Here is a 25,842-nt window from a genome sequence, read left to right on the forward strand (position 1 = left end):
GAAAGTGAAAGTAAGAGGCATACTCAGGTTCTCTTTGTGGATCGATCCAAGGATCACAGACGCTTATCAGGCTGAGCTGCACATCAACACCATGCATATTAAGCCCCCTGTCTTGAAAGTCCTCCTCGCAATTTTATGTACTGCCTTAGCTGCGCCTCTAGCTCACTTTCACCACCCTGCAACTGCAGCGGTTATCAACTACGATCATCTTGCGAACACAACTCGTCATGCCATGGATAAACGCCAGCTACAGGTCCTTGTCGATGCAGTTGCCATCGCCAGAGTCGTGGTAACCATCGCCGACGCCCTCTTGAAGCTGGTCGACGGCATTGAAGACCTTGTGAATCAGCACCCAATTGAAAGCAATTTCACGCAGAGCACGGTCTCAAAATTAAGGGACGTCTATCCGACGATGAATGTGATTGTCTTCCATAACAAAAAGTCTGGCTACGATTTTTACGGCGGTAACCATACACATTACGAATTGAATATCGGATTGGGCAAGACGGAAGGCTATGAGGTCTGGGTATTCGACCACGGCACCTTTGAACGCGCTGGTGATGGTGGGTTTGTGAACTGGTGCTATGACGGCAGTTACGAATCTAACGGGCCTGGTGTCAAGTTTTATAGTATGAACGACAATTAGACGCGAAATTATGAGCTGATGTCGGAGAGGACGAACGAGGAGATTGGTGCTGGTAATGTAGCGAGCCGAATCACCCGTCGATTTCTCCTCTCTTTTGGTCCTATGGTGACGAGTGCTCAGGTTAGACAAGTCATTTTGCAGGATCCTGGGTGCATGCAGTGTGGGAAAAAAAGTCCACTCTACTTTACTGCCTTTCTCGTTGACACTGCACACATGTACCATTCAAATACTTCCACAGCAAGGGGCGTGTTTCGCACTGTCGAAATTCTCAACTGTCCGTTTGACGTAACCTCTGCTCCTGTCGTATACTTCCCTCGCCGATTCCGATAACCCCTCGCGGCCGGGTGGGTTTCTACATTACATAGGTACCTGAGTGTATTAGAACCACGGTCTTTCACAGAGAGAAGCCGCGCGCCGAGGTTTCATCTGATCCTGTCTTATAATACCTTGTAGATAACTGGTTCGGGATAAATATTGAAGTACTAATATGGTAATGGTTATCCTGGGCCCCTATAGACCTGTTTTGGGATTAGCTCTAGTAACTTGAAGATCTGATGACGCCATTTCTATTGCGTATTCAACCGAGCTATTACTCATTTCATGATCCCCTTCTCTTCGATTGCTAGATATCCGAACCTAAGTGGCTTTCCACATTGATCACGGCCTTTTTCTCTAAGATGTCTCGTACGTATCCCGATCATTCGTGCACTCATTCGGTCCTACGTTTCGGGCCCGAGGCGGGCCTTCACTTAGAACAAAGCCATTTTCATTGGCAAGATACACCCGGACGTATGGTACGTCCGCCGCGGAACAGCCTCACCTTCGTCTTGGAAGCACAGCACCCAACTTCCTCGCCAAAACCACCCATGGCGACATTGATTTCCACAAATTCATCGACAACTCATGGGCCATATTGTTCAGCCATCCAGCCGACTTCACCCCAGTCTGTACCACCGAGTAAGGAGCGTTTGCCAAGCTGAAGGATGAGTTCGAGAAGCGAGGAGTGAAGATGATCGGGCTGAGCGCCAACGATCTCAAAAGCCACGACGAGTGGATTAAAGACATCAATGAGATTTCCAAGACGAGCCTGCAGTTCCCCATGATCGCGGACTCGGACCGCAAAGTGGCATTTTTGTATGACATGGTGGATCAACAAGACCTGGACAATATCGACGAAAAGGGCATTGCATATACCATTTGGTCTGTCTTCATCATTGACCCGGCCAAGAAGATCCGGCTGATCATGCTCTACCCTGCTTCAACGGGCCGCAATACAGCTGAAGTTCTCCGCGTCATCGGCGCACTCCAGCTTGGTGACAAAAAGGGAGTGACGACCCCCATCAATTGGGAGATGGGGGAGGATGTGATTGTGCCTCCTTCAGCCTCTACCGAGGATGCGAAGAAGAAGTTTGCTGATGTAAAGGAGGTCCGCCCATATCTGAGGTTTACGACCGGCAATTTGAACAATTCTTATTGACATATATTTTCGCGGATGGTCAAGGATTGTCAGGTCGTGATAGAAAATGGCTAGCAATAGATGTCGTACCATGGCTAAATCCTCCTCCTATCACATACCTAGGTATGTAGCTAGGTCGCAAGTCCTGTGCCGAGTAAACCATCGGTTATTATTAGCGAATCTAGATTTGGTGGAAGCGATGGCAAGAGGAGACGCCGAGCAGGACCATAGGGACGGACAAATCGGAGAAATAACGGCACTGGCCTCCGTCACATCCTCGTACCTCTTTGTACATCCCACGCTGCAAAGAAACAAGAACTCTCTCATGCCTCTGATTATTATTTTGCAAGGAAACAGGCAAATAATTCTTTCACCACCATCACCACCTCCCTTGCCCAGTCCCCCAACTCTCCGACGCTCCAGACGTTCTTCCGCAAGGAAGCTGTGTTCCGGCTCAAGCTCCTCCACGCCGCCCTCGAGGCTGCTCTGGTGACGCGGGTAGTACCTCCAGCTATCCCTCAGTCCAGCCAGCGCCTGGGCGAAAACCGCAGGCTGTGTCAATCTGCCAGTATGGCTTCCACTTCAGCGGCTGCCGTGCTCCTTGGTAGACAATTAAAACAGATGCAGTCGGACAAAGATATACCTGGGATCAGCTGTGGTCTCGTGGACAACAACGTCTTTGAGTGGGAAGTTATGCTCATGATCAACGACGACTGCAAATACTACGGTGGTATGAATCTATTCTCTCCCCTGATCCCGACCATGTTAACAGCTGACGATGGACCAGGAGGATTCTTTCGTGCCCGCCTGTCCTTCCCTCCGGAATACCCTCTGATGCCTCCCAAAATGAAGTTCGAAACCCCCATTTTCCATCCTAACGTCTACCCGACCGGGGAAGTCTGTATCTCCATCCTGCACCCTCCGGTATGTTAATCTTCCATGCAGCCTCATCATACCAGCGCGGGCTAACGGTTATTTCTAAGGAGGATGACCAATACGGATATGAATCTGCAGCGGAGCGATGGAGTCCCGTACAAAGCCCCGAGACGATCCTGATATCGGTCATCAGTATGTTGAGTTCCCCAAACGACGAGTCTCCAGCGAATGTGGATGCAGCCAAGATGTGGAGGGAAGATCCCAAAGGTTTCCGAAGAAAGTGTCAGCGGCTCGTCAGGGAAAGCTTAGGTGACGACTAAATATTGGGATGGAGTATCTATTTGGTGTGATAGTGCGGGGATTGCATCAGCACATTGGGACGGTAACATCTGGAAGAGCTGCAGGAGCATTCAGACATGGGCAGTTTGAGCTATAATTTGCTGCGGGAGTTCTGAGCGTGGGAGTTGGCGGGGCAGACTGTTTCTTGTGCCTTGAGAGATGAAGACATGATTGCATTGCGACGAACATGAAGGAGAGGTATTGGATCCGATCTGATATATTGATATGGGCTGGTCGACAGGATTGTTTCGCAGGAGAGCCGACATCAGCCTAGTGGTCACGGCTCAGCATCAATGGGAATAGCCCGTGCAGTGGCGTTATGAGCTCTGGTACCGACTAGGCGCTGAAAACATTCAACACCTCGTTTGCCGTTTTGGGTGTTGACAGTTTTCCCTACAAGTTGGCCGGACAGGAGAGAATGACTGAGGAGCGTCAGATTCATGTTTCACTTCATGTGGCAAGGTGGGTTTCACCCAGACCGGCCCAGCTGCCAGCAGCCAGCATGCCATTTATGGAACTAGGGAGCCCGAAGGAGGGGCATGGAGGAGAACGCAATGACCAGAGCAGAGGTGAATGGAACCCTCATTTCCATGGCTGTCCCATATTATCCACATGGGGAAGCAACAATCATGGTTAATGGTACGAGGCACCAAGAGACACCGAGAACTTCGTACTGGCGGGGGCATCGTTTGCCGGCCGCAGGGAAACGCGGCAGCCTGAGTGACACTGACTTGCTGCCTGCGGCGTCGGCGGAACATCTGATCCATCGGATTGTTTCACCTTGTTCCCTTGTTCACCGAAGACGCTCCCTGCGCTGAATAAAGACCATCCCATCAGCATCAGGCACCTCACCTGTCCCTCGATTCTTTCTTCTTTCTCATTCTTTCTCCCCCTTCTTCCTCCTCCTTGCCCCATTGTCGTCGTCTGTTGCTACTTTCCTCCCATCTTTGCTCGCCATGAGTCTGTCTAGCCATCTGGTTCGCCGTGGCTTCGAAGTCGCCCACCATGGCATGATCGCAGCCACAGCTGGGTCCGAGCAGCCAGGTGAGGGCGAGTCTCCCCAAGTCTCTCCCCTGGCCGCCCTGATCTTCCTCCTTTCTGGTCTGATTTGCGTCGGCCTTCTTTTTTCGGTGAGTGTCTCTGCTGCTACTCTGCCGCTGGCACTGGGTCCAAACAACTAACGAGCCTGAAGGTTGGTTACACCTACGGCCACTTGCTCCCTATTCTATGCATGGTTGAGAGCCCTGAGACCGATGCCTACGTCCCAGTTGGCACGATTGAACCGACAGACCCTCCTGCCTACTCTGCCACCCCTGCACCCAAGCCCATAAACGGACAACCCGATGACCTCGAAGCCGACACAGAGGGCGATGCCGAAGTTCTCCTGGTCCGCAATAAACCCGTCACGGCATCGATTCGCCAGACCATTCTGCACCTTCGAGCTCGAGCCGGCTACTGGTCTCGATTCCGGGGCTTGTCCATGTTCGTCGTCTGGAATATCATCTGTGGTGTCCTCATCTCCACCATTGCAACCATTTTCCCCAACCGACTGGGAGTTGCCTTTGCCGCCATCGTCGCCGAAACGGCCCTTGCCACCTGGCATATGGCCTGGGTACACATCGTCATTTCGGAGCCCAGCGAGAAGAGATGGTACAAGCGCATTCCCTCGATTCGAACCTGGCCCAAAATAGCCCCTGCCGTTGCTTTATGGGCAACCACCCACCAGGTTGTATCAATTCTGCCTATGCTGGTTTGCGGCTCGTTTGGGTCGCTGAAGCATATGGACAATCCGCACTACAAGCCAGGCCGGAAAGATCTGTATGCTGTCGGCGGGCAGGGATTTCTAGGATTTTCCCTCATGGTTGCTCTATTCGTGCTCCTTCAGATTCCCGCGACCGTCACCTTGGTCCGCGTCGCAGCGTCAATGCTCCCGGAAGAAGATGAAACCATTGTTCCGTTTGACCGCACATTTGGCGGAAAAACTACACCGACTATCATCGGTGGACAAGGCAAGATCGGGTTAGTCGAGGCGTGGAGAAGTTTCCCATGGGCTAGTCGAATGCGATTGCTCAGGTTGATGATCAAGGTGACGCTCATCTTCCTGGCTTGCTGGCTCCTCGCCACCATTGTCTTGGTCGCTGAAGCCCACGTCTTGTTCGGGGACAAATTGGGGGAGATGATGAAGACGTTGCACGGCATTGCACGTGCTCACCAATGAACAACAGCGTGACATGGATGCAGGATCTATTGCTTGGGACTCGCACTTAGCTGTCACTTGATCATTGCATGAAAAATATGTACTTGTACACTAAGGGGAAACAGGCGTTGTCGTTGGCTCTGGAAAGCTGGACAGCATGATATTGGGCGTATTATATTTTGCGAGTTGTACAAATTCTGATGAGTGAGAATGTGAACGTATTGCACCCGGACACCGAGATTCGTCCAGACCATTATTGCTGGCACCGGCTGGAAAACGAAAACATCTCGGGGCATCCGAGGGACCTCCAGAGATGAACCCCACGGCTGGAAGGCACCGAGAGGCAAACCAAGGCCGAACCTCGGCTACTTCCCCCGTGGCTTTTAAACCTTTGCAAGCTTGTGAAGGTCGGCGTTTCTAGAGGCATGCGACGCTTGCCGCGTCTTTAACAATTTCATTCATAGCGTGAAAACTTCTCTTGGGGGTGGTAAATTTATATCTTTCAGCTTCAGTGGACAAGCCCTTGAACTTTGACTCCCAACATCCTACCATGATATTACATCGCTAAATCCAGTCCCTCGCCTTTGACGCGACCGCACCTGCTGCCATTGACCTGCCCCTCCGACAAGCCTCTAGGCTCGCCCGCGCCGTTGATCCCTTCAATCACTCCGTCCGCCCGTTGCCTCCTTCCGCTTCACCAGAAGAATAAGACGCACGACGAAGACTTGCCCTTCGACAAGCATACCTCAACCTTCTGCTTGTCTCTATAGCATTCCTTCTCCTCAATGGCCCCAGCCACCATGCCGACGTCAATAGAGCAACTCCCCTCGACCGAGGAGGTCAAAGAGCAGGTCAAAGAGAGCGCTAAGGGTGCCTTCTCCGGCCTCCGGTCTCTCGTTGCCGGCGGAGTAGGCGGCGTCTGTGCTGTCATCGTCGGGCACCCTTTCGACTTGGTCAAAGTCCGCCTGCAGACCGCCGACAAAGGAGTCTATTCGGGCGCAATCGATGTTGTGAAGAAAACTGTCGCTCGCGAGGGACTGGCGAGGGGTCTCTATGCAGGTGTCTCCGCTCCCCTGGTGGGTGTCACGCCCATGTTCGCCGTCAGCTTCTGGGGATACGACATGGGGAAAAGGCTTGTGGACACGTTCAGTACGGTGCCGGTCAAGAATAACACGCCCCAATATTCGATCGGGCAAATTTCCGCCGCGGGATTCTTCTCAGCCATCCCCATGACGCTTATTACAGCGCCGTTTGAGCGTGTTAAAGTTCTACTGCAGATCCAAGGTCAAAAACACCTCGCGCCGGGCGAAAAACCCAAATACTCTGGTGGATTGGACGTCGTGCGGCAGCTGTATAAAGAAGGAGGCATAAGGTCCGTATTCAGGGGCAGCGCCATGACCCTTGCCCGAGATGGCCCCGGTTCCGCTGCGTACTTTGCCGTCTATGAGTACGTCAAACGCAGCCTCTCTCCCAAGGACGCCGAGGGCAACGCAACAGGGGAATTAAGTCTGACGGCTGTCATGACCGCCGGTGCCTGTGCAGGTGTGGCTATGTGGATTCCTGTCTTTCCGGTCGATACGGTCAAAAGCAGGATACAGACTGCCGAGGGGAGGCCGACTATCGGTGGTGTCATTTCCCAAGTTTATAGAAGCGGTGGCGTCAAAGCTTTCTTCCCAGGTTTCGGTCCGGCGTTGGCAAGAGCTATTCCAGCAAATGCGGCCACGTTTGTGGGGGTCGAGCTGGCGCATAAGGCTATGAATTCAATGTTCGATTGAGGGGATACACTGAACAGGTGACACACTGTTGGATCATCAGCTTTGTTCAGGCCGTTCCGACTACTACAACTTCGGGTTTGGCCTTTCCTATTCTCGGTGGGATCATGCATCCCGGTGTTGGAGGAGTTCTTTTTTCAGGCATACATCGAATGAGGATAACAGCAGATGGTATGTACAACAACTGGGGTTTATTTGTCCACAGTCATCTTTTAGCTAGGTCTCCATTTGCCCCGATGGTGCTTCTAGAGCCCTGGACGTCGGAATGTGGAATACTCTTGACACGGAACGGTCAGTGGTATTCCAAATCGATACTAGGAGCAATTATCACCTGCCTCGCTCGCTAGATTCCAGAGACAGATGCTATCAGCTGAGGAGCAGCGGCAACCCTCCGTCCAAGTTGACACTATGCCCTTGCACACGATGCGACACCCAAAGTTGACGCCCACATTCTTCACATGACGATGCAGCATCTACACCATCCGTCTGACCTCTCCCAACCTTCCCGAGTGGCTCCGCCGCGCAACTTCATCCCAACTTCGTTCTTTTCCCTGCTCGGCGATCGTTTGAAAGAGTCATATCTAGCGTGGGATTGAGCAGGGCCAGCATCGATCGCGCTACCGCCGGGGCGTTGGCAGTTGGGAATTTCTTTGCCGACCTCAAGGAACTCGTGTACAGCTGCCCGGAATGAGTTGAGCATGTTTGAGATGTATGGCAGTGCTCGTCTATGGATATGGATTCGTTGCGAGTCTCGAAATTGATATCAAACGTGGGCACCGAATCTGAAATGTTGTGCTGATCGTTGATAGATATGTTGTATAGGACAGGCTAAGGAGCCCAAGGACAGCAAGGGAAAGGCGAAACACGAATATATATACTCACATATGGAATGCCGTTTGCCCATCTTTTTCAACATAGCCAAGTTATGGGAGAAGCGAAATGAGTGACCGGTTCTTTCATTGCAATCATCACTGCAATCATCACTTGTCTCTATGCACTGACCTACCCCCCACCGAAACAGGCTGATCCAGTGAGTGGTGACGAAACAGTGTAATAGCGACGACGTATAGAGAAAGCGAGCGCGAATAATCACGCTGGGATGACTTCGTCGTTCGCAGTCTCGAAGGTAGTAGCTCGTAAGAGTGACTCCATGTCCGCAAACCCAGGTCGAGAAGAGCGCAAAACGGGCGTTTGAAGGCAGTGGCTGGGCAGTGTCAACTTTCACGAAAACGGGAAAGTATGATCTGACTCGGACTTGGCACCGGACTTGGCACTGGACAAGGCTGGGGACAAGGCTGGGACGGGCGACAACACACCGAGTGCGGCATCAATTCATTGCCAGTCAATCCGCGTGTGCTTGAAGGTTTTCACATCTGCCAACATGGTTCTCTCCTTCATTCTCGTCCAGAATCGGCAGGGCAAGACGAGGTTAGCCAAGTGGTACGCCCCTTACACTGACGAAGAGAAGGTGAAGCTGAAGGGCGAGGTAAGACAGGGTTCAAACCCCACGACTGTCACATTCAGTCTGCTCCCACTCCTCGAGCATGTTCATTTCACGCTGACTGCTTTGGATATTGTAAAGGTCCATCGACTCATCGCTCCCCGTGACCAGAAGTACCAATCCAACTTCGTCGAGTTCCGATCCGCGCCCTCTTCATCTGCCTCGACTTCCCACGCCCAACCCCTCGTCCGCCAGAACCTGTCCTCGACAAAGATTGTGTACCGGCGGTATGCAGGCCTGTTCTTCTGCGTCTGCGTCGACGCCAACGACAACGAGCTCGCCTACCTCGAAGCTATCCACTTCTTTGTCGAGGTGCTGGACCAATTCTTCGGCAACGTTTGCGAATTGGACCTCGTGTTCAACTTCTACAAGGTTTACGCCATTCTCGACGAGGTCTTCTTAGCCGGCGAAATCGAGGAGACGAGCAAACAGGTTGTTTTGACGAGACTGGAGCATTTGGACAAACTAGAGTGAGAGAGCGAGGTCCGAGAAAACGCTCGAGACACACACGTGGAAAGGACACACCTGGTTACCGCAAAGCACTCTCTGGTCGGTTTCTTTAATCTGATATGATGCTACGTCGGCACCCTTCACGGGGCCGCCCTGAAAGCGGGTTGTCAATCAAGCGCAGTGGAAGCTTGAGCATTCAATGTGCTATGCCAATTTTCCGAGGCTGGAACGACGAGTGCCAAACATGAATACTGCATGACAAACTTCTATTCCTCGACAAGAGTGCAGTATCCGAAGCTACACAGCCATGACGAGTCATTCTTGGGATCTCATCCATACAACCCAAACAGACGCCCGATCACACGGTGACCTGGTCGCAAAGCGCTCACCAAGCGATCAAGCGGAGGCGCGGAGCTCGAATCCTGATTGAAAGTAGAGGATGGATGTACGCGCCGCGAGAAAGTGTGTCGAAGATGAAGAATATGTGGCCGTGTCAAGGAGATTTCCAACCGAGTCAGGGGAAAGAGATCGTGAAGATTGAGTCTGGCGTGTAGACAAGGTGCCGCAAGAGCAGAAGATGTCATGGCAGTCGCGCAATCTGCGAGGACTCCATGGTGGGGGAACAAAAACGTCAATGCGTGAGATTTGCAGCTCTGTCGCTTAGCAGGTACCCGATCTGCCTTTTCGTATCTCGCTGACATTGATTCATCTTCATCTCTTGAGCGCCTGAAACCTCTTTGCCAAATCGTCCACAGTCGGGACGTTTCCAGGCACCGCTCCGGCACCTCCCCCAGGGGCTGCGCTCTTCCCTTTTGTCATTCCGGTAGATGGTGCGGACTTCGCATTGTTAACGCCCTTTCTGATCTCCCCTCCTCCAGGCAATTTGACCCTTGGGCTGAGATTGTCAGATGTCGCACCCGGGGGAGCTATTGAGACGGGACTTTTTGCCCCTCCAGGCTCCAAGCTCGACGGCGGTGTCGCATTCTGTAAAGTCCCAATATCGATTTTGTTCGGCCGTGATGGCGTAGCGGGTTTCGGCGGCGGTGGTGCCCCATCTGCAAGCAAAGGCGGCTCCTTCATGCCACCACCCACACCGTCATCATCATCTCCGGCATCCTCACCATCGACTTCTTTACTCAGTGCCTCCACTTGCTCTCCTTCCGTCTGCGGGGGCCAGTCCACTCCATACGTCCTTGCGATCTCCTCCAGATATGCCTGCACAAGCCTCGCACTCGGCGGATCGACTTTCAACTTGTCCACCACCCGAGCGGGCACGCAGTTGTCCTGGTTCTCATTTGCGCGGATCGCAAACTCCTTCCCGAACCGCTCGATCAGCATGCTTCGCACGATGCCGAGCTCTCGCACATCCCGCGGCAGCCTCGGCGCAGAGTAGATGATACTCGCTGCCGCCTCCTCCAAACCCGTGTCATCGCCCGCCTGTGCCGTGCCTTCCTTTATGTTCTTGTCCCTGACGTCCAACAGTCCCGCCCTGGCGAGAAGTAATTCGGCATAAAGTTCCAAGATCTCCATCAGCTCCACGGTGATGTCGGTGTGGATGATGTTCTCGACGCGTATGCGCGCGGACGCCTCGCGGGACTGAGAGAGCAGCTCGGCCATTTCGCGGCGGGCCGACACGGAGAGGGCTGTATCTTTCTTCTGTGCGTTGCGGAGACGAGGGATGAGGAGGCGGAGGGTCGACTTTAATTTTATCTGCCGTAGAGGTCGGTTAGAGAGAGAGAGGCCTAGGTTATTGGTGTAGTAACCTGACAATGGAGATAGAAAGGCTAGCCAGAGGAGCCCCAATGTGCAACACCAAATCCTGAACTGAGTCTAAGAGGCCACCGCCAACACGGCTAACCCGGGATTCTGGAGTAGATCTAACCCAGGTCTAGACAGAGACTCACCGTTTGAGGTGATGCCGCTGGCATGTTGAGTTGGCTGCGCAACCTGGTTCTATCTGTATCTGTTGAAAGGGCTTGACTGGGGTTCGGATTCGAAGGCTGGAGCAGTATACGGAGTATGGGGGTACACCCATTCGATTACTGGATTTTTTCCTGTGGATCCAGAGTAGTATGTCTGGGGGATTGTACTGGAGCAAGAAGAGATATGGTTGTTCGTGTGAGAAAGTGGTGGACGAGTGGTACCGCCCAAAATGAAGGTGCGGGGTTGTGATATTCGAAGGATCACCAGGTACATGGAAGGGTGTGTCTGGGCTGGGGCAACCAGGCATTGTCCACGCTAAAAATGGAGACCCTGATAGGTACCTACAAGTAGATTACTCGAGAACGAAAAGCTAGTTGCCATGGACGATCCTAGAGGGTGACAGAAGGCGGCTTTAACTTGAGCTTTAACTGAGCCTTCAGTTGCCCATCACCGAGCGCTCCCTGAGCACTCCCTAAGCATTCACTGAGCAAACACAGCGGGGGGCTAATCCGGCCCCTAGCGATCGGCTACTTGGTACACTTGCCTCTCGGCGAGGCTCACTAGGCATCTGTTTCAGGCGGGCGTCAGGGAACCTGGCAGATTCCCTGCCCTCATGCTGCTGCCTAAATTTCCTTGTAACCTTGGGCCTGGTGTAACGACAGGGTGCGCTGTTAAATCGTACTATAGAGTTAATATCGAAATCGGCCTTGTCCGTGAACATATAACACACATGCTGTCAAACTGAGGTACTAACGCCTTGGTGTTGAGCTTGTTTAGGTATCTCAAGGGTATCTATAGCCCTTGGACCCACAAATGAGAGTACGAGAAATGTCGAGCAGGCCTGTGAGGCACGAGACCTGCCTAGGCTTCCCAAGAAAAAGCAATTATATCCTTGCGCGGCAGCTCAAACAATTTCTCGGTACCATGCTCCATTGCGCAAAATTGTATATATTCGTCCACAAAACGCCAGAATTACACGAGTAGCAAGAGACTACAAATCCGCAATGGCGCGGCAAAATTGGGCAAAGCTTTTCTCATTCATACAAAGTGTCTAAGTTTTGCAAGGAACTCTGCAAGTATCAAAGACTGACCGAACGCTTGGGCACCACCAAGCAGATATCTGAGACCTGCTTTGATCCGCACACAGCATGCTTGAACCGAGCCAGGTTAATTGTTTTCGGTGAGTGCCTCGCCTCGTCTTCTTCACGAAGACAGGGCAGCTGTCACGCTGTTTTCAGCGACAGCATTTAGTTTTGGCGAACCCCCAAATCCGAGGCATGATGTGCGCGATTCGTCGAACTTCAAGACCAGCCTCGACCAATTTTTGTTGTTGAAGGGTGAGGTGCTCCTCAGAAATAGCTGAACCAGGAGCTGGTCAGAACATCTATGCCTATGGGTGATCACGTCAACTTTTCATTACGGCTGATCTTCTGTCGTTTTAAAAAAGAATATTTTGTCATCGCACATCTTTGACCGACGCCATACTGCTCGCCGTGACTATGAAAACTATCTACTGCCTACTTCCGTTGATTGTACGACCAAATCCATGTCGCTCCTCGAATCCGGCATGTGTCTTATTGGGCAGAGGATTCCTAGGCGCCCTCACGCCGAAGTTATTAACAGCGGCTTGCAGACTTTCGTCGTTCATCTGACCCATCATGTTAAAGGATCGGGCTCCAATGGTCAGGCCATTTGCCCTTATAAGAGCTCCCATCGTCGAGACAACTGTTTGGAAGGAATCGTCTCCAATTGCGATATTCTCGAAGGAATTGATGCGGCGTTGTTGAGCCGTTTCGACCACATCCAAACACTGCCGGGCGCCAGCCAGTTGATGCTCGACTTGAGCTTTGAATGATGTGTTTGGCGATTGGCTACCTCCGCCGAGTTCTTGGAGCTGCTGAGCTGTAGCCCCAACACTATGCAGACAGATCCTCAGTGTGTCAGCTGTTAGTCGAGGAGCAAGTATGTCAGCTCCTTCAGCCGCATCTTGGGTGTCCATTGCCCGCTTCATGCTCCCAGGGCCCCCCGATACCAATAGCCTCAACTTCTTGATATGATTGAGGAGTTGCTGACAGACAAGCAAACATTGCTCCAGGCCAGCCTTTTGGTCCAGAGTCTGTTTAGCAATCAATGAGTCAGTCTTTGAATCTGCGTCCATACTATCGATTGACCGGTCCGCAGGTGCTGATTCCAGCGCTTCGAGCTTTTCGCTCAGCTCTGTGATCTGCTCTTCTAGATCCGAGGCCGTATCTTTTGTCAGTTCCGCGTATTGCTCAATGAGCTGCTGGGTCACTCTGGTACTTTTGCTGTCACGGACAAAGTCAGCGCAAGGAGGGTAGCTAACTGAAAATGCCAAGAGTGACATACAGGTTGTAATCCGCAAGAGCTATGGTCACAGTAGCCTTGTAGCTGCCAATGAGTTTTCTGAAATTGTTGATATCGCCCCCCAAAAATTGCAACTTTGTCCATGCTTTAATTTGTTTCACTGAGCTCCCAGATTCCTTCAATAAGTCAAGCACCTTCGTCTCAAATTCTTTGCAGGCCTGGCCACATCGTTCCAGGATGAGCCTGAGTACTTCGAAGTTCTCGGTGGACTCTTCAAGGTTCTTTTGCAGGGCCTTCAGGACGATGTTCAGATCACCAATCTCGATTTTGAGGTGCTGGACATCTTGTTTGCGGCTTTTCGAATCGTCGATGGTCTGGTATAATGAGGCAGTCGCTTGCACGCAGACCGTGATCAATGTAAATATGCTCAAAGGATCCATCAGGTCAGCTTTAACGTAGTATCACACAGACCACAAATATAAGGAAATGCAGTTACGCAGTGAAGGGATTCCAAGAACTTTGTTAAATTTAGCTTATGAGGATTGATTTCTGGTACTGGATGATCTTATATAGTAAGATCGATTCGCGAGACGCTGGTCCACTCTCGAGTTACATCTTCGCTGTTCGCGCGAACGAGGATATGAAACTCGGAGCATACGCGCCCGCAAACGCGCGTGGCTTTCAACCTCGAGCGGCACATCAGGGACGAGTCAATCCAACATCATATGCATTGGAAACGCTCATGTCTCACCAGGCGCCGATGAAATTCTGTCACGGCTGCCACAGATGCTAACATCTCCGCACCACTGGGAGAATTTTTCAAATGCTAATCAGTGACCTCCAGAGCGCTACGCCAGCATAAAAGGTCACGCGAGAACCTATGGTAGGCTCGCAACGAGGCATTCATGCAACGAGGTTAAAGGAAAAATTTAGAAGCTGGTCGTGTCAGCCTGGTCTGTGAAAAGTCCCTGCTTTGGGCATAATTAATAGAGTAGAAGGGGGGCCGGATTAGGATTCCTTAATTAGCTTCCCGCATGGATCCCATCGTGTTGAAGTTCACCAAAGTTAATAATAATAGTGAGTGAGGAGGATGGTTGACGCTTAAGGATGGCTACAGTGAGCTAGGGTGGAGCAAAGCGGCGAGGGGCTCAGTCACGTGGGGAAGACAGGTCGCCCAGTTTTTTTTTTTGGCAAGACTTAACCGGTACCGTACTTGGTAGACTGCCTAGGGTACATTACTGTTCGGTGCTCAGTACGTCTGTTTATCAACACAATTGATTAAGATCAACTATATATATATGTGTATTCTCTCCAACCCAACACAGCCAAAGGTCAACACATTGCGCTACTCTTGAGCGATCAACTCTCCTCCTCAAAGCCATCTCGATACTATGTCCCAACATGAACTCGCAACAAACAGACGTGGGCATCGTTAGAACAAGGTCTCCAAACCATAGATATTCTGAGCATGCGGTACCATCAACCAGAATCTCTCCCGGATGCACAGGTGATCCGACTGCAAAATGCGTGGTTGACGTAGCTGCGTGCCCCTTGCCGGCATTACCAGAATGATACGGACATGAAAGTATGTTCGCTCAGTGCAAAAGACAGAAAAGCTCTCGATCGAAAATATCCAGGAAGAAGTGAAAAGAATGTGATCAGGTTGTCCAGCTGAGTCAATCATCGGACCAGGTCTGCAAGACCAGCTGCGCTAGTGTTCAAGTCCCCCATAACAAAACCTCGGAGCTCTTCTGCTTTGCCATTCCACACCACAAATTGTCTTGAGCTATGGTGGTGTTATAGTGTGACAGCCACGGAAACGGCTAACGCCGAGAACAGGCTGACCACGGAGAGTCGGAATGTCGAGGTGCCACCAGTGGCGGGCGAGAGCGGAGCGAGCGATGACGAAGATGGCCCGGACGGTACTGCTGTGGCTTCGACAGTTGTTTCGCTGGCTCCTTCGCTAGCCCCTGTCGGTGCTGCGTACGTGGTGTGGTTGAACAACGAGTAATATGGTGAGTAAGTTGGTAGTCTGTAGGGGTTATGGGTTGCGGTAGGAGGCCCTGTCCAAGCCGATACTGCAGGAACAGAGCTTGTTGCGATGACCGACGACGAGGTCCACGACCAAGTTGATTCTGTTGAAGTGGTCGGCGCTCCGCCAGAAGATGACGATTGAGATGAAGCCGTGGGTGACTGCCACGAGCTGGTACTTTGAAAGAACTGTCCTCCATTCTTGCCACCCGAGGATGATGACGATGAATAGCCGCCATTGCCGCCACTGTCGCTGCTATCGCCGCCGGCATTGAAGACCACGAAGTTGGCGCTCGAACCCTTTGCAACCGTTACGACGCAGAAAGCACCACCACCTGCCCCGATGCTCGAGTCGCCGGTCATTTCATTGACCTTGTTTTGAGTCGGATCGATTGCGCACGGAAGGCCTGTGCAGCCGCCATTGGGACAGTCAATTTTTACGCCCCAATCTGGCATTTGATTGCGGAAAGGAGTGGCCGGTTCGAGGTAGATGGGATTCCACCCAAGCTTGATGAAGGTATTCCCGGAGGAATCGACATTGGCTCCGGCAACATATGGGGACCAATTACCATAAGGATTGGTGTTGGAACCCCATACGCAAGCTTGATCAGTATCGATACCCGGGGGGTTAATGTAATAGTGCGCAGCGGTTTCGCACCAATAGCTGGGATCCGGTACTGCGATAGTGGCGAAACCGGTGACGGACGTGGGAATCAACATGGCTTCATTTCCCGGAAGCACTGTCTGGCAGAATGCCACAACTCCGCCTGCATTATTCTGGACGCCGATGTTGCTATTGGTGGCCTGGCAATATGGTTTGTTGGGAAATGGTTTCTGTATGTTGCCGTTTTGGTCGCAGTACAATCCGCCGTTCTGAACTTGGTCAGCACAACTGGGGGGGGGGGGGGGGGGGGGTAGTTCTCAGACGGGGGAACTAACCATTGACTTGGGATATGTGTAGGATGTCGCGCTGGGGTCCCATTGCACAGACACTTGACCTGCTGGGCAAGCGTACGGGCAATAGGTCCCTGGCGTGCACTGCTGGTTTGGGCTCATAGCCCACCCACCATTCTCATCTCCTGGGGTGACCGGAACCAATCCAGCATCTGTGGGAAACGCGCATTGTGCTTGCCGCTTCTCCAAGCTGGCCGGAGGTGCTGGAGTTTCCGGAACCGATCTTATTTCAATCCCTTGCTCTCCATCTTCAATTGTTGACCTGGTGGCCAGTTCGCGATTTGCGCGATGTCGTTTGTGGAGGACTTCGAGGTGTTCATGGATCCCGTTGTGTTTTGCACTGGCGAGAGAAGCGATGAGAAGTAGTAGAGCGCTTGCGCTCGACGTAATTGTCCGTTTCCGCATGGTTGATCGCGTTCAGCGAGTTCTGCGCTATAATTGTTGTCGCATGAGCATCGCCTCGCGACGCCGTGGGAGTGTTCTTTATCGCCAATGTGGACTCGTAAAAGAGTGACTAGGGTCAGTCAGTTGTTTTGGTAAGGAACGTGGGTGCTCGCAGAGCGCGCAACAGCGAAAGCCGACAAACAACGATCCCAGCGACAACGAACGCAGAAACAAAAGCAGAGCGAAAGACGGAATCACAATCGAAGAGAAGGAATCCAAGGTCTGGTAAAACAGTAAAGGAGATGCAGATCAAGCTCAGGAAGGGCAAATTGCCTGGTGACGATGAGCAAGCCGGGCAGGGCCAGTCTGGAGCCATGCAAGGCTGGCGCATTGTTCGTCCACTGAAAAGGTCCAGATAGTTTGGAGAAGGCCCACAGTTAGCACTGTTTGTTTTGTGAATGGGGAAAGGCCAGGGATGCTAACCTCCCATCGCGTCCAGCCCCAATCCACTTTGGAGCAATGTCAATCTCACAGCGCGAATCAGAAATCCTCCGACTTGAGGTTAATGCTTGGGCTCGATAGGGTAATGTCCGTGGGTGATCTGGCTAATCGAATCGTCACAGGGAAGTCAATCACAGGCACATCTCGCCTGTTGCCCGTTGCTGTGTGATGCAACTCAGTTTTTGCTTGGAATGTTGGGGGGGCAATCTCGTTGAATTTTAGTCAATTCCAGTCCAAAGTAAGTCGATGCTTTCCCCCCCGGTCCAGGTCTTCGGAGAAGGTCTTTGCTCAGGAACGAGACTGGTCGAGGACATGCTCGCTCTTTCGTGTAGGTAGGTAGCTCTTAGTTCCACGAAAGTTGAAACCTTCTAACTGGGGGACTGTTTGACTTTGCTACCATAGTTCTGCATAGATTCGACGACCCACGAGTTAGATAGGTTCCCCAGCGAAAGACATGCCCCTTGTTTTGGTTGATGGTTGCTGGGGTCGGGGATTAAAATTGGAGCGTGTTGCGCCACGGCAGTCGGTCCAGCCGCCTTGGAGCCCATAAGCGTGAACAGATGAACTCGGTACGAGGTACTCGTTCGAAGTGATTCTCTAAGCGCCGCAAGATGCGCATCATTGACCGAAGATATCAGGCCGGGCGAGATGACATGTTGATCTTAATACCGAGTAATGATACCGAGTAACTGTTCGCCGTTGGGACAAATGGGGACCAAGTAGAAGAGGAAGGTCGCGGTTTCGTCGTAAACAATCAACGAGGTCACGTGACCTCTCTTGGGGCTCCACCAAATGAGGGCTGAATCAGTCCATCACAATACTGAACAACTCAAAACGGATGACATCGAGACCTCGTACAAGGCTCAAGACATGGGACCGGGCAGGTCCTTCCAAGCTGAATTGTCTCCAAACCCTTTCCAGCCCCAACAGATGCAATAATGCTTTGCAAGAAGCACAAACTCCTCTACCTCATCCATCCACTCCAACCCTTCAACACGTTCCTTCTCCTCTGGGGCTACCCATCGTTGCCAGATGAAGTCTATGTCAGCCGCTTCTGCACCTCCGCTGGGGCCTGCCCCGTCTTCCCTAAAGCCATGCGTCCTCAACCTTGTTCTCTGTTCGTCCAGACCAGCATATTTCTCGAGAGTCTGCAGTTGGATCCCTCGACTCATCAGATTGCTTACCATGGTTTTTCCAAACGAGTCATGGGGGCGGATAGGCTCGTAGATGGCAATGGCTAATGGCGTCGTTTCCGGAAATAGCTGTGAGAAGTAGTGCAACACCGCATCAGCGCCATCAGGCGGCAGGTACACGAGACAGCACTCCGAAATTATCAACGTGGGAAGGGCCATGTCCATGCCGGTCAACAAGGTCTCCTTCTGTGGGAGGTGCCGGAGGTCCTGAGGATGGACGACGTAGTCGGAGGACATGAAGGCAGCCGCGTCGTGGGAAAGCCGAACGTCTGCTCCACGCATGTCTACCTCAGCAAATTGCTTCGCGGCTGCTTCAAAGCTTGGGCTCCGCAATTGGGCGATCTTCCGTCTCGTGTTCGCCTCGAAGTCGAGTTCATGGTAAATCAAGTCACTTTTTCGACGTTTCTGCCTCAACCGAAAATATCTGGTGTCACTGCCGGCGCCCAGGGAGATGATCTGTTTGCGTCCCTCCCCGGCAGAAGCCAGAAAAGTATCGACGATACGATCAATACAGGTTGTCCTGACATAAGTTCCTGCAGACGGTAAATGGAGAACTCGGATCGATTTTGCGGACAGAGGCCTACCTCTGTTCATGAGCGGCAACCGTCTTGAGACGGGGGTTCCAGTGTGCAACAGGGCAGAGAATGGATCTTCGAGATAACCAGCATCCACAGCACTTTGCCGAGAAGTGGCGGCATCGTTATCGGTATGTTGAACAATTTCATCGTGATGAAGCTGGTTGCGACCACCGGCATGTGGTCCGTGATCTACTCGACCTCTCCCTCGTCCACGGTGGCCTCCTCTGCGAAGGGAGTTCAAATTTGGGATCGCTGGTGCAGACATGGTTGCAAAATGCAGCAGGGTTTTCCCGCATCAGCGAGATGCAAGTACGCGGGCAATACATGAAAGTGTCAGGCGATCGGATGGGAGCGTCCGAGTGACAACCTCACAGTACAAGGCGAGTACCCAGTAGGTTCCGTAGGTGGTAGTTTTGCCGATGCGTGGAAGACTTGGCTGTGGCTGCTATGACGCCATGTCTCCATCTGCTGAAAAGGGGCTGAAAAGGGGCATAAAGGAGTGGCCTAAAGGGATCCAGCGCCATTGATTGCTTCTGTCTTCAGCTTCTCAATTCACCAGTCTCTTGGGACCTCAAAGTACGAGGTAATCATGACCCTAATATGCCATGGATCATGGAGGTAAAACAAGAAGGAGGACGATGTCTCAGATGCAGAAATATGGCAGAGGGCGCAATTCTCACCTGCTGGACACTTCACACCTAGACGCCCTGAAGAACAAAGTGCAACTTTTGTCGTCGATATTTATCTGCAAAGCGCTCACCCTGGACCGATGATATTCTGACCATGAAACATTCGTGGCTGGCATGCGAAATATTTGGACAAGCCAAATGCCAGTATACTCAGTGGTGAATCTTGGCCTCTCCAAAGATCATTTCTGTTTCCAGACCCGAGCACCCGAAGGTAACTCTGGGCGAGAATCCTGAGTACTGATTCCTGATCATCCTGTACCTTGGTCCCTAAGTAGGTTCAAAGCATAACGAGCCCCCCCGAGCCACGTGCATGTGGTGAAGATGACTTGATAGGCGAGCCGGTGTAGCCTCACCAGAGTCGTGACAAGGCTGACTGGCGCAAACGCCCTCGTCTCTTTCTTTCCGCTCTGCAAACATTTAATACGGCCTTTGTTTTTGGGATGATTTGGCATTCGGTTCTACACGATGTTCCGGACAGAAGAAGCAACACGGGAATACGCGTGGGCATCGACTTCCCCCCCATATTCGACAGGAAAACCAAAAACACGTTAGAACCTAAGCGCACGATGGACAGACGGAGGGCGGATGGTTTTTTTTTTTTTTTTTTTTTTTTGGAAATAAATCACCATCGACTCGCCAAATTTCGGGTCGAAGACCCGAAAGCCACCATGTTGACCCCGTTCAAGTTCGGGGAGCCCGAGCCACCGGTCATGTACCGCGATGCGTAACTGATAAAACTTCCAACTCAGCCGCTTTAAACTATGATCATTCATCTTTTGCCTTTGACTGAACATCGGTTTCCGGGAGATCCCGCCGCGGTGGCCGTGGGTTTAAGACCGGCTTCCCATACTTTGTTCACGGGGGAACCTGAGACCGTTTCCCAAGTACCTCGTAGAGTTCAAAGTCAACAACCAATTAACCCAGAAAAAAAAAAAAAAAAAAAAAAAAAATCCCAATTGGATTTGATCAATGCGTTCCGTAGATGGCCATCTCGGTGTCCTATCTTTGGTCAGCGGTGTAGATGAGTACTAAGAGTCATTGCCTCCATTATTGGCCAGAGAGGTAAGTGCGCTTGCGCCGCCCATAAGTTCTGACTCTGACAAGGAAATCCCCTGGAGACTACCTTCCTTGGGATGTTTGTGCTGGCGTATGGCTTACCTTTGTCTATATTTTATAGACACGGATGCAGAGATCACCCGGATCACCTAAGAGATCCTCGTCAAAAGCCCACATCCAGAACGTAGTCAAAACCGGGCATGTTTCTTACGATTCCACATATTTTACCCTGGTCTTGGTTCAAGGGGACCACCTCGTGTTCCGAGGCAACTGAGGCTGTTTGTCCACATCACCATCATCAGGAGATGTCTTCTCGCTGTGGCAATGCTACCAGTCCACAAGACTGGATCTTGCGAAGGCAAACGCAATGCTATTGTAGATATTCCCGACTGGGCCGTAATAGCCGAGTCGGATCGAAATATATCATGAGATGGTACGTTCTTATCTCATTTAACCAGGTATTGTGGTGTTTTGATCCCTGATATCCGTAGGAATCCGTAGGTATTTATTCGCAATTAGATTGTTATGTTCATCGTCTCTTGTTCTGAAATCAATTATAGATAAAATAATTCCTGGATTCGTTTGAAGATATGATGACTTTGTTAACATCTGTTACAGCCTCTCAACGGCTAGACTCCCGAGGAAAGCCTACTGTTCAGGTCGAAGTACGAACCGCTGATGGGAAGTTCCGCGCAATTGTGCCGTCAGGGGCGTCCAAAGGAGATTACGAAGCAGTCGAAAAACGAGATGGCGGCAGAGCATTTGGAGGAAATGGTGTGCTCGAGGCAGTAAAGAACGTCGAGGAAATCATTGGCCCTGCGCTCATAGCTCAAAGGTTTGATCTGGGAATGGGATTGAAAGAGTTAGACAACTTCATGGTCGGCCTAGACGGGTCCTCGGACAAAAGTCACTTGGGTGCGAATGCTATCCTTGGTGTTAGTATGGCCTGTGCGAGGGCATGTGCGGCGGCAAAGGTAGGCCATGAGGATGATTATTCCTTTCGAATAATATACCTAACAGATCTGTGTTAAGAATATTCCTCTGTACGAATTTCTGGCACGCGAAACTCGATCACGCCGGCAGGGTTTTGTTATGCCGGTACCATTCTTGAATGTTCTCAACGGAGGCGTCCACTCTGGGAATCCGATGGCATTCCAGGAATTTATGATTGCACCAACGGGAGCCCCCTCCTTCGCTCAAGGTATCCAGTGGGCGGCTGAGGTGTATCAAGAATTGAAATCAATCATCACCAAAACTTTCGGCAAAGCCGCAATTGGCATTGGAGACGAGGGGGGCTTCGCACCGCCTATTTATCAGCCTCATGAAGCGTTGGATCTTATAATGGCCGCTATCAAGTCCGCCGGGTACGAGGGACGTTTCAAGATTGGAATCGACCCAGCCTCAACCGAGTTTTTCAGGGAGGGTGAATATGACCTGGGCTTCAAATCTGGCGAACCTAGGAGGCTATCCAGCGTTCAGTTAATGGATTTGTACCAGGGTCTGGTTGGCAAATATCCAATTGCGCTGTTGGAAGACCCTTTTGCCCAAGATGACTGGGATTCCTGGAGCGCTTTTAACAAGATCTGCAAAGCCAGCGCTGTCGAGCTTGTGGGTGACGACCTCTTGGCAACCAACATCAGGCGTATAGATAAGGCCTCAAAGGCTGATGCATGCAATTCGCTGCTACTGAAGGTGAACCAGATCGGAACAGTGAGCGAAGCCATCTCGGCCGCAGAAAGAGCATACGAGCTCGGGTGGTCTGTTTTTGTATCTCATCGATCCGGAGAGACCACGGACGATTTTATCGCTGACCTGGCTGTCGGAATCGGCTGTGGCCACTTGAAATCTGGTGCACCATGTCGAGGTGAAAGGGTGGCGAAATATAATCGCCTTATGGATATCGAAGAGGAGTTGGAGGCGAAGAAAACTACCTGTTCGTATGCTGGAGAGGCATTCAGGTATGCTCATACTAACACCAAGGGCTGAACCTTCCCCTGTAAATTCGAGATCAGTGGATTGCCATGCCTTCTAATATCTTTGTTGTATGGGGATAGTGGTGGGGGGATAGTTCAGTCCGGACAATGCGATGGAAGAAAGGGGCGCATGAAAAGGTAATCGAAGAGTTAAATCTGGTTCTCCCTCGGAGCGCCAGGTATAACTTTCGCGCGCGAGTTAGCCTTGGAACTGCAAAATAAAGCTATTAACACCCACAATCTTTCTACAGCATTTTGCGAGAAGACATCTGCGGCGCCTTGTATCGAGACGATCTGGGAATGGAATGTCTGACACGATGATCAGGACGCTGATACCACAATACTGGGTAAAAGACGATGCCGTCTGGACCGGGCGGATTGAACTCGTTTCCTCAGCGCCGGGATTTAAGTGAATCCAACCCCCATATGGTATAGGGTAGCATCTTAGCTTGGCATTGTTTTCCAAAAAGTCAGGACATAAGGGCAAGCTCCATTCATGGATCCGCCAGAGCCAAGGGTGGCTTAATACTCAGTCCTGAATTCAGGAAGTAAACAAGTATGGCTTCCTAGGGCAAATTGATACAGCTAGCCTGCATAATCACACAGCGACGTTCATCCCGCGCCCGATCAACTACCGCTATCGTCTACTGGCTTCCGCAACTCCGCGAGATTCTGCTGTGTCCATTGGAGGTCGTGATACTCGCAATGGTGGCAAGAATACCATGTCAATGCCCTTCCATGTCCTCGGTCGCAGTGAATTTGTTCTGCACGGTATTGCCGGCTTATGTCGTTGGTCCCCTTGTCGAAATCGAGCTCCAACAGGGCAGTTCAGACTTCCATCGTCATGTCACAAGTAACGTCTCCATAATTGGCAGATGTGGACAAGCGAACTTCTCCCTCTTCTACACGTGGTGAACGGTTATCCGGCTGACATCGAACAGATCCGAGTGGTAAGCCTTTCCCGGCAACACTATTCCTTCCCAGCCCACGAGAGGGTCGATCAATAGCCCAAGAGAGGTCTTGCCGACTCGGATTCGTCGCTGTGACTAGCAATATTTGACTACCCTAGAAGCAGCTCGAGGTCAGCAGGCACCCATGACGTCGAGGGTGATCAAAGTCCATCCATTTGCAACCGCCTTTCACCAGGCAATCGTTGCAAGATACCTGGTGGTAAGTGGAAAGGACGGAATATAAAGTCCCTCGCGCGACCAATGTGTTCTGAATATGTTTTCGTTGTTTCTGTCTTTTCCTATCTGCAAGCAAAATTTTGTGCTGACGCTTTTCACGACGCTCGAAGCATAGGATTAAATCAACATGGAGTCAAACGTACAGCGATATGATGGAACTGAGAACACCCTGCCGGGCGGCGGGATTTCTGCAGAAGGCAAAGCTCTCGACCAACAGAATGAGTATTTGACTCGCTACCAAACCGCTTGCAGCGTGGTCATACCAAGAGACGTCTTCGAATCGATGTACCTTAGGCCGTATACGCAGAGGCTTGGACATCCCCGAAGCACATTTGCAAACCCTAGTCCTATGTAAGAGAACTGAAATGGATGCAAGATTGTCCTAACCGTATGAGGACTGACTGGCACTTTTCAGGCCACTGATGGGTTTTTAATCGCTTCCATGCCCCTAGGATGTAATCTCATGGGTTGGCGAGGCTCTGGCGGTGGCGGCGCTGCTATCATGTGAGTTCTGGGTGCTGTTGCTGTGCCTTTCTGGTCTATTTACTGACCGTGTGCGTCTCTATAGTGGGCTGTTCTTTTTCTTTGGCGGCATGCCCCAAGTTCTAGGCTGTGTGCTAGAGTTCATCATTGGCAATACCTTTCCCTTCGTCGTTTTCGCATGTTATGGTGAGTCGACTGGCCCCAGAGTTATTTTCAGATAACCTTCTTCTAAATGACGACTTATTTAACAACCCTCATCTTTTCTAAGGTGCTTTCTGGCTGGCAATGGGCGCTACGCTTCAGCCCGATTTCAATGCGCAGGCTTATTACACTACGCACCCCAGTGGTTCTAACCAGTTCTACTTAAGTTTCGGTATGAATAACCTTGTCTTGACGAACAGCAGCTGCAAATATGCTAATCGTCACTTCCGTACAGCATTCTTCTTCCTAGTGGCTTCTCTCCGGACAAATGCCACGTTTGCCTTGGTGTTCTTCTTCATCGATCTCGCGTTCATCATGCTGATGGCCAGCTATTGGACCCTGGCAGAAGGCAAGACAGCTAACTATTGCTGGAAAATGTCAAAAGGCAAGTGAATCGTTCCCCTGTTGAATATCCTCACAAAGCTGCGAAAGTTGTGGGTGTAAACAATGATGTTACAGTTTGCGGTCTTTGGTGATACCTAGATGAGTCTTGCCGGCCAAGAGTGACTGACTGATAGGCAGGCTGCTGGAGTATTCGTCTTTGTGTTCTGCGTGTTCGGCTGGTATTTATTCTTCACAATGATACTGCTCGCGGTGGATTTTCCACTGAATCTCCCAACTGGAGATCTGAGCACCAAGATCAAGGGCGCATCAGAGAAGAAGACATCCAAAGCGGACGCATAGGACCCTCCAGTGGATGAAGGAGTCTGGAAAAATGGCGAGGTGCGGTGCGCTTGATACGAGAAGAGGAATGTATGGTCTTACAGGGTTTCGGTTTATAATCCAGGCGTACTCTATCGACAACTTTGGGCCTGTTTTCATCTCGGATCAGGCCCGGATTTCAAGCAAATCGTTTGGAGAGGCTTGACTTGCAGATTTGTCTCGGAAATACCCCCTTTTGCAAGCTAAAAATAATGGGTTTCTACCAGTCCCCTAGATAGTGGATATTCAGCAACCCCCCCCCCCCCCCCTCCCCCCCGGAGCTCGCCTCCCTCACCTTTACCTTTCCACCCACCCTCACTTCACCTCCGCACTCACCCTCACTTTTACACTCACCCTCACCCGACCCGACGCCACTTCAAAATCCTCTTCAGATATTATCCTCAAAAATGCTGCGTCAAGCCTTC

The 25,842-nt window shown here is 51.4% G+C and overlaps 12 protein-coding genes across 12 annotated transcripts; 8 read left to right on the forward strand and 4 right to left on the reverse strand.

The window, feature by feature from the left end:
- Window positions 1-91: 91 nt before the first annotated feature.
- Window positions 92-646, forward strand: Z519_05072 (uncharacterized protein; the record flags this gene model as incomplete). Its single annotated transcript, XM_016762813.1, has 1 exon — window positions 92-646. One exon carries the CDS (start codon window positions 92-94, stop codon window positions 644-646), a length of 555 nt encoding a protein of 184 aa, XP_016620426.1.
- A 1,009-nt stretch (window positions 647-1,655) lies between these two features.
- Z519_05073 (uncharacterized protein) lies at window positions 1,656-2,123 on the forward strand (the record flags this gene model as incomplete). Its single annotated transcript, XM_016762814.1, has 1 exon — window positions 1,656-2,123. One exon carries the CDS (start codon window positions 1,656-1,658, stop codon window positions 2,121-2,123), a length of 468 nt encoding a protein of 155 aa, XP_016620427.1.
- A 178-nt stretch (window positions 2,124-2,301) lies between these two features.
- Window positions 2,302-3,298, forward strand: Z519_05074 (uncharacterized protein; the record flags this gene model as incomplete). Its single annotated transcript, XM_016762815.1, has 4 exons — window positions 2,302-2,391; window positions 2,460-2,832; window positions 2,890-3,026; window positions 3,086-3,298. 4 exons carry the CDS (start codon window positions 2,302-2,304, stop codon window positions 3,296-3,298), a joined length of 813 nt encoding a protein of 270 aa, XP_016620428.1.
- A 975-nt stretch (window positions 3,299-4,273) lies between these two features.
- Window positions 4,274-5,535, forward strand: Z519_05075 (uncharacterized protein; the record flags this gene model as incomplete). The annotated part of the gene is made up of 2 exons (XM_016762816.1): window positions 4,274-4,447; window positions 4,510-5,535. The coding sequence occupies 2 exons, from the start codon at window positions 4,274-4,276 to the stop codon at window positions 5,533-5,535; spliced, it is 1,200 nt and encodes a 399-aa protein (XP_016620429.1).
- A 779-nt stretch (window positions 5,536-6,314) lies between these two features.
- Z519_05076 (uncharacterized protein) lies at window positions 6,315-7,289 on the forward strand (the record flags this gene model as incomplete). Its single annotated transcript, XM_016762817.1, has 1 exon — window positions 6,315-7,289. The coding sequence occupies one exon, from the start codon at window positions 6,315-6,317 to the stop codon at window positions 7,287-7,289; it is 975 nt and encodes a 324-aa protein (XP_016620430.1).
- A 1,378-nt stretch (window positions 7,290-8,667) lies between these two features.
- On the forward strand, window positions 8,668-9,261 carry Z519_05077 (uncharacterized protein; the record flags this gene model as incomplete). The annotated part of the gene is made up of 2 exons (XM_016762818.1): window positions 8,668-8,772; window positions 8,869-9,261. The coding sequence occupies 2 exons, from the start codon at window positions 8,668-8,670 to the stop codon at window positions 9,259-9,261; spliced, it is 498 nt and encodes a 165-aa protein (XP_016620431.1).
- A 687-nt stretch (window positions 9,262-9,948) lies between these two features.
- Window positions 9,949-11,165, reverse strand: Z519_05078 (uncharacterized protein; the record flags this gene model as incomplete). The annotated part of the gene is made up of 2 exons (XM_016762819.1): window positions 9,949-10,947; window positions 11,142-11,165. 2 exons carry the CDS (start codon window positions 11,163-11,165, stop codon window positions 9,949-9,951), a joined length of 1,023 nt encoding a protein of 340 aa, XP_016620432.1.
- A 1,505-nt stretch (window positions 11,166-12,670) lies between these two features.
- On the reverse strand, window positions 12,671-13,925 carry Z519_05079 (uncharacterized protein; the record flags this gene model as incomplete). The annotated part of the gene is made up of 2 exons (XM_016762820.1): window positions 12,671-13,466; window positions 13,528-13,925. 2 exons carry the CDS (start codon window positions 13,923-13,925, stop codon window positions 12,671-12,673), a joined length of 1,194 nt encoding a protein of 397 aa, XP_016620433.1.
- Window positions 13,926-15,282: 1,357 nt separating this feature from the next.
- On the reverse strand, window positions 15,283-16,875 carry Z519_05080 (uncharacterized protein; the record flags this gene model as incomplete). The annotated part of the gene is made up of 2 exons (XM_016762821.1): window positions 15,283-16,389; window positions 16,456-16,875. The coding sequence occupies 2 exons, from the start codon at window positions 16,873-16,875 to the stop codon at window positions 15,283-15,285; spliced, it is 1,527 nt and encodes a 508-aa protein (XP_016620434.1).
- A 1,343-nt stretch (window positions 16,876-18,218) lies between these two features.
- On the reverse strand, window positions 18,219-19,391 carry Z519_05081 (uncharacterized protein; the record flags this gene model as incomplete). The annotated part of the gene is made up of 2 exons (XM_016762822.1): window positions 18,219-19,081; window positions 19,133-19,391. The coding sequence occupies 2 exons, from the start codon at window positions 19,389-19,391 to the stop codon at window positions 18,219-18,221; spliced, it is 1,122 nt and encodes a 373-aa protein (XP_016620435.1).
- A 2,073-nt stretch (window positions 19,392-21,464) lies between these two features.
- Z519_05082 (phosphopyruvate hydratase) lies at window positions 21,465-22,857 on the forward strand (the record flags this gene model as incomplete). Its single annotated transcript, XM_016762823.1, has 2 exons — window positions 21,465-21,845; window positions 21,904-22,857. 2 exons carry the CDS (start codon window positions 21,465-21,467, stop codon window positions 22,855-22,857), a joined length of 1,335 nt encoding a protein of 444 aa, XP_016620436.1.
- Window positions 22,858-24,473: 1,616 nt separating this feature from the next.
- Z519_05083 (uncharacterized protein) lies at window positions 24,474-25,399 on the forward strand (the record flags this gene model as incomplete). Its single annotated transcript, XM_016762824.1, has 4 exons — window positions 24,474-24,535; window positions 24,600-24,700; window positions 24,783-25,104; window positions 25,234-25,399. 4 exons carry the CDS (start codon window positions 24,474-24,476, stop codon window positions 25,397-25,399), a joined length of 651 nt encoding a protein of 216 aa, XP_016620437.1.
- Window positions 25,400-25,842: the final 443 nt, after the last annotated feature.

This window comes from Cladophialophora bantiana (assembly GCF_000835475.1).
Source record: "Cladophialophora bantiana CBS 173.52 unplaced genomic scaffold supercont1.7, whole genome shotgun sequence".
Lineage (NCBI taxonomy): Eukaryota > Fungi > Ascomycota > Eurotiomycetes > Chaetothyriales > Herpotrichiellaceae > Cladophialophora > Cladophialophora bantiana.